This window comes from Perca flavescens, chromosome 19, assembly GCF_004354835.1.
Source record: "Perca flavescens isolate YP-PL-M2 chromosome 19, PFLA_1.0, whole genome shotgun sequence".
Lineage (NCBI taxonomy): Eukaryota > Metazoa > Chordata > Actinopteri > Perciformes > Percidae > Perca > Perca flavescens.
Window position 1 is genome coordinate 8,752,001 of NC_041349.1, and position 4,810 is coordinate 8,756,810.

Sequence of the window (4,810 nt, forward strand, 5' to 3'; positions counted from 1 at the left end):
CAACATTTCAAAAAGGGTAGGAGCCGAAAGGCATCTTTGCTTCTTCCTACCTTCATAGTTTTGGTCAATATTGAAAATCACGATTATTTAACACGATTTACTCAGTGACTCTCGGAAAGATGTTTATTTATGGAACTTCAAAACAAATCAACAGAGGAAAAAAAAAAAACAGTTGTGCAAAACACAACGTGCAAATTAATCTTTTTTTTTTTCTCAAATGTTGTGGTGTTGGTGATCATTAGGAGCTAAAACATTGGATTAAGTGCATGGCCCGATCCAGAACATATATGTATGTATATGTGTGTGTGTGTGTGTGTGTGTGTGTGTGTGTGTGTGTGTGTGTGTGTGTGTGTGTGTGTGTGTGTGTGTGCAGAAAACATGTCAAAGCTTCCGTGGTAAACTAGTGGTTTTGGGGGTCAGTCACGCTGGGAGAAACGAGGCCCAGAATGCAAAGCAGCGGCATGCCAGACGAGACCGGGCCTGTTACCAATTATTACATAATTGTCTTAGCGAAATGTTTTGACATCAACGATCCGAGGTTTCTTTGTTTGACCGAGACAATTAACACAAGACATCCCCGAACACACCCTGATGTTTAAAACATAAAACCAGTCTGCCTGTGAGTCACATTTTAATCTGACTGAAGAGGAGACTTTCTTCAGGGATAAACTACGTGGTATCGGATCGGTGCATCAACTCCAGTACTCGCCGATACCAGGATTTGTGTGTTTGTGTGTTTGTCTCTGTCTCTCTGTGTGTGTGTCTCTGTGCACGTGTGTGTGAGTGAGTGGTTGTGTCTCTTGTGTGTCTGCATGTGTGTGGTTGTGTCTCTGTGTGTCTGCGCGTGTGTGTGTGTGTGTGTGTGTGTGTGTGTCTCTCTGAGTGTGTGTGTCTCTCTGTGTGTGTCTCTCTCTATGCATGTGTGTGAGTCTGTGTGTGTCTCTATGCGTGTGTATGTGTGTGTGAGTGTGTGTGTGCGTCTCTCTATTTGTGTGTGTCTCTATGCGTGTGTGTCTTTCTGTGTGTGTGTTTGTGTCTGCGCGTGTGTATGAGTGAGTGATTGTGTCTCTGTGTGTGTCTCTGTGTTTGTGCGTGTGTCTGTGTCTCTCTGGGCGTGTGTGTGTCTGGTTGTGTCTCTGTGTGTGTGTGTGTCTCTGCGTGTGTGTGTCTGTGTGCGTGTCTCTATGCGTGTGTGTGTGTGTGTGTGTGTGTGTGCATGTCTCTGCGTGTGTGTGTACGTCTCTATTTGCGTGTGTGTGTGTGTGTGTGTGTGTCTGTCTCTATGCTTGTGTGTGTGTGAGATCGTCTCATTGTGTGTGTCTCTGTGTGTGTGTGTGTGTGTGTGTGTGTGTGTGTGTGTGTGTGTGTGTGTCTGCGCGTGTGTGTGAGTGAGTGGTTGTGTCTCTGCGTTCATGCGTGTGCCTGTCTCTCTCTGTGTGTGTGGGGGTCTGTGTTTGTGTGTTTGTGTGTGTGTGTGTTTGTGTGGGTGTCTGGTTGTGTCTGTGTGTTTCTCGTTGTGTCTCTGTGTGTGTGTCTGCCTGCATGTGTGTGTATGTTTATGCGTGTGTCTGGTTGTGTCTCTGCGTGTGTGTGTCTGTGTGCGTGTCTCTATGCGTGTGTGTGTGTGTGCATGTCTCTGCGTGTGTGTGTACGTCTCTCTATTTGTGTGTGTGTGTGTCTCTATGCTTGTGTGTGTGTGATCGTCTCATTGTGTGTGTCTCTGTGTGTGTGTGTGTGTGTGTGTGTGTGTGTGTGTGTGTCTGCGTGTGTGTGAGTGAGTGGTTGTGTCTCTGCGTTCATGCGTGTGCCTGTCTCTGTGTGTGTGTGGGGGTCTGTGTTTGTGTGTGTATGTGTTTGTGTGGGTGTCTGGTTGTGTCTGTGTGTTTCTCGTTGTGTCTCTGTGTGTGTGTCTGCCTGCATGTGTGTGTATGTTTATGCGTGTGTCTGGTTGTGTCTCTGTGTGTGTGGTTGTGTGTCTGTGTGTGTGTGTGTGTGTGTGTGTGGTAGAGCGAGGGAGAGTGAGAGAGTGATGGTGATTATCTTCAGAGTGAGTAGCATCTCTAGAGTCCTAGTGAGAGAACCAAAGAGTCTCCCCTGTTCTTTCTGACCACGCTGGGAGACATGTAGCAGGAGAACTCAACCCTCTCCTTGATCTCATGTTGTTCATGGAGAAGGAGAACCAGGAAATGATTTGAGGTACATGTCAGTCTACGGTGTAGTCTACGGTGTAGGGTAGCGTAGGTAAAGCCCGCGATGGTGGAGGTTTGAGTGTGTGATTGTGTTATCTGGGGTCAGTCAGCGGTGCACATACCGCCTCGTAGCTCCCTCTGTTCTCCTTCAGGAAGGCCACACACTCGGCCCGAACTTTAGTGTGAAGGCTCTGGCAATGCAGCACCTTTAAACAGAGGAGGGGTCAAAGGTCAATAGTAACAAACACACAGCAACAGTTAATATCACGGCCGTTAATACACAAAACGTAAAGTGACAAGACTTAGGTGTACGTATTCGGCGGGGGGAGTTTAAGCGCCGTTCCTCAAGAAAATGTTCAAGTTAAAAAAAAAAAAAAAAAAAAAGCAATTTCCCTTGATACATTTTGTGTATCTCGGTAGCCATGTTGTGTCGCTTTTCGGTCATTTGTGTTTTCTTTGGGGGGTTGTTTTGGGTCTCTGTGGTCATTTGGCGTCTCTTTGTAGCCAGCTTGTCCCATTGTGGTAGTTCTGCGTCCGTTTTTAAACATCATTTTGGGCCGTTATTATCACCACATCTGTGTCTAAAACGTTGGAAAAATCTAGAGCAGATCATAAATAAAATAACACTCAACAAGCTTAAAGACCCAAGTTAAAGCTGAAGAAGTCCAACTCCAATCATTAGATCTGAGAAGAGTCTTTTAGTTACACTTATTAAGCTTACGTGTAGAGATGTTCCGGTATCGGCCCCGATATGCCTAAAACGCTGGTATCGGTATCGGGAAGTACTGGAGTTTATGCACCGATCCGATACCACTTAATAATGCCCCAAAGAAAATCTACGTTAAAGTAGTTTATTTATGTTGTTTTTCCCGTTATAACGGACTGTAAAAACTGGATAATAAAAGAAAGTTCTGGGGCATTCATTGTTGACACACTGGTATCGGATCGGTACTCGGTATCGGCCGATACGCAATTTCAGGTATCGGAATCAGTATCGTGAAGCAAAAAATGGTATCGGACCATCTCTACTTACGTGCTGGCCAAAACCTTATAAAAAGGCGAGGAAAACCTAAAATATATATATAAATCCCATGACTTGTTGTTGAACAAGTTTTAAGAACTCGTTCTGGCTGTGTATACGCTTCACAACGATGGAATTCATCGCAGGTGAAACTGAAACAATTAAGCGATTGTTCAGCAGAATTAATAAGCAACTATTTTGATAATCGAGTGATCATTTTATGGTAACATTTTAAGCAAAAATTATAAAAAAAAAAAAAAACTTATTTCCAGCTTCTGAAATGTGATTATTTGCTGCTTTTTTCAGCCAATTTTCCAATATTTTCTGTTAAGTGTGACTTATTTATCTATTTAATTAATTGAATGTTTTCCTTAAATATTAATTTTTTACTTTATTTGTCGCTTTTCTCTCACACACACACACACACGTGTGTATTTATCTTTTAGATCTATTTTCTCATGTACTAATGGAAGTGTTTATGTATCTTACATATTGCAATGTAAATTGACCATATTTACTTAAAACAAATCTTTACAAAAAAAAAAAGACCAAACTTTAATGATCCACAGAGGGAAAATGTATGTGTCACTGGCCGAACCCTAGCAGCGCATTCTGAATGTCTCATTCAGAAACCCCATTCACAAAAGTGACAAATTTAACTTTATTCGAAGTGTAAAGTTGTTAAACGTTAACGTTTAGCTTTGGGAGACCGCTGACCCCCTTGTTACTTAAGCTAACCTTTACTCGGCTAACATTATTGCACAATTGCTAGCCCGCATTAAGCACAACAACCTGACCAAGCCCAGCCTATATTACCTGTGCTCGGTAAGCTAAGTTAGGAACTAGCCATTTTTTTTTTTTCCTTCTACAAGTTGTATCACTTTACCTGCTCGGCGACAGCCCGAAACAAGCACGAGCCGTCTTTGGCAATCTTCTTCCGATGCAAACCGATTGCATTCAAGTAGTCATCCATTTGTTTCTCTGTCCCTCTTTCATCATTACTTTGCATGCTTCCCCCGCCGTTCATGCTAGCGGACGCTATAGACGTTGAAGCTAGCTAGCTAGCTAGCTAACTGGCGAGATAACGCTACCTGCGTTGTTTGACGGCTAAACGCTTTTAGACGCCACCGGCTAAAAGTTGTCAATATCGGCGCCAAAATAGTGTTACAATCTACGTCTACGGTCTAACGAGTGTCAAAGACAACAATGACGGCGTTTAGTTTAGTTTCCCAGGAAGCCCTGCTCATCCCAGAGAGGGTACTCCCGTCTGTCAGAAAGTGAAAGTAGTACAGTCAACTTTTAGCTCGCAGTTAGCACAGGCAGGCTAACAACTAGCAACCTAGCAACACACCCCCTTCTTCTTCTTCTTCTACGGTTGTCAAGTTAGATAGAGCGCGTCACAGCATTTCCTGTTTTTCTACAAAGTAAAAGTCTGAATAAAAATCGTAAAAAAAAAATATATATATATTTTTTATTTTTTTATTTTTTATATATATAACGAGTGATTTATTTTGTCCAAAACAAAACATACTTTGGAGAAGTATTCAGATGTTTCAGTTAAAGTAAAATTAGCAGGACATTTTTGCCAATGTCATGAAAA

General features: G+C 42.7%; 1 protein-coding gene across 1 annotated transcript in view; it reads right to left on the reverse strand.

Moving 5' to 3' along the window:
- otud4 (OTU deubiquitinase 4) overlaps positions 1-4,582 on the reverse strand; it is a 44,672-nt gene extending 40,090 nt beyond the window's left edge. Inside the window, exons 1-2 of the mRNA XM_028564595.1 lie at positions 4,097-4,582; positions 2,312-2,395 (exon numbers count right to left, since the gene is read on the reverse strand). Coding sequence (XP_028420396.1) covers positions 2,312-2,395; positions 4,097-4,237 — 225 coding nt within the window. The 5' untranslated portion in view covers positions 4,238-4,582. The remainder of the gene's footprint in view (positions 1-2,311; positions 2,396-4,096) is intronic.
- Between the last annotated feature and the right edge of the window lie 228 nt (positions 4,583-4,810).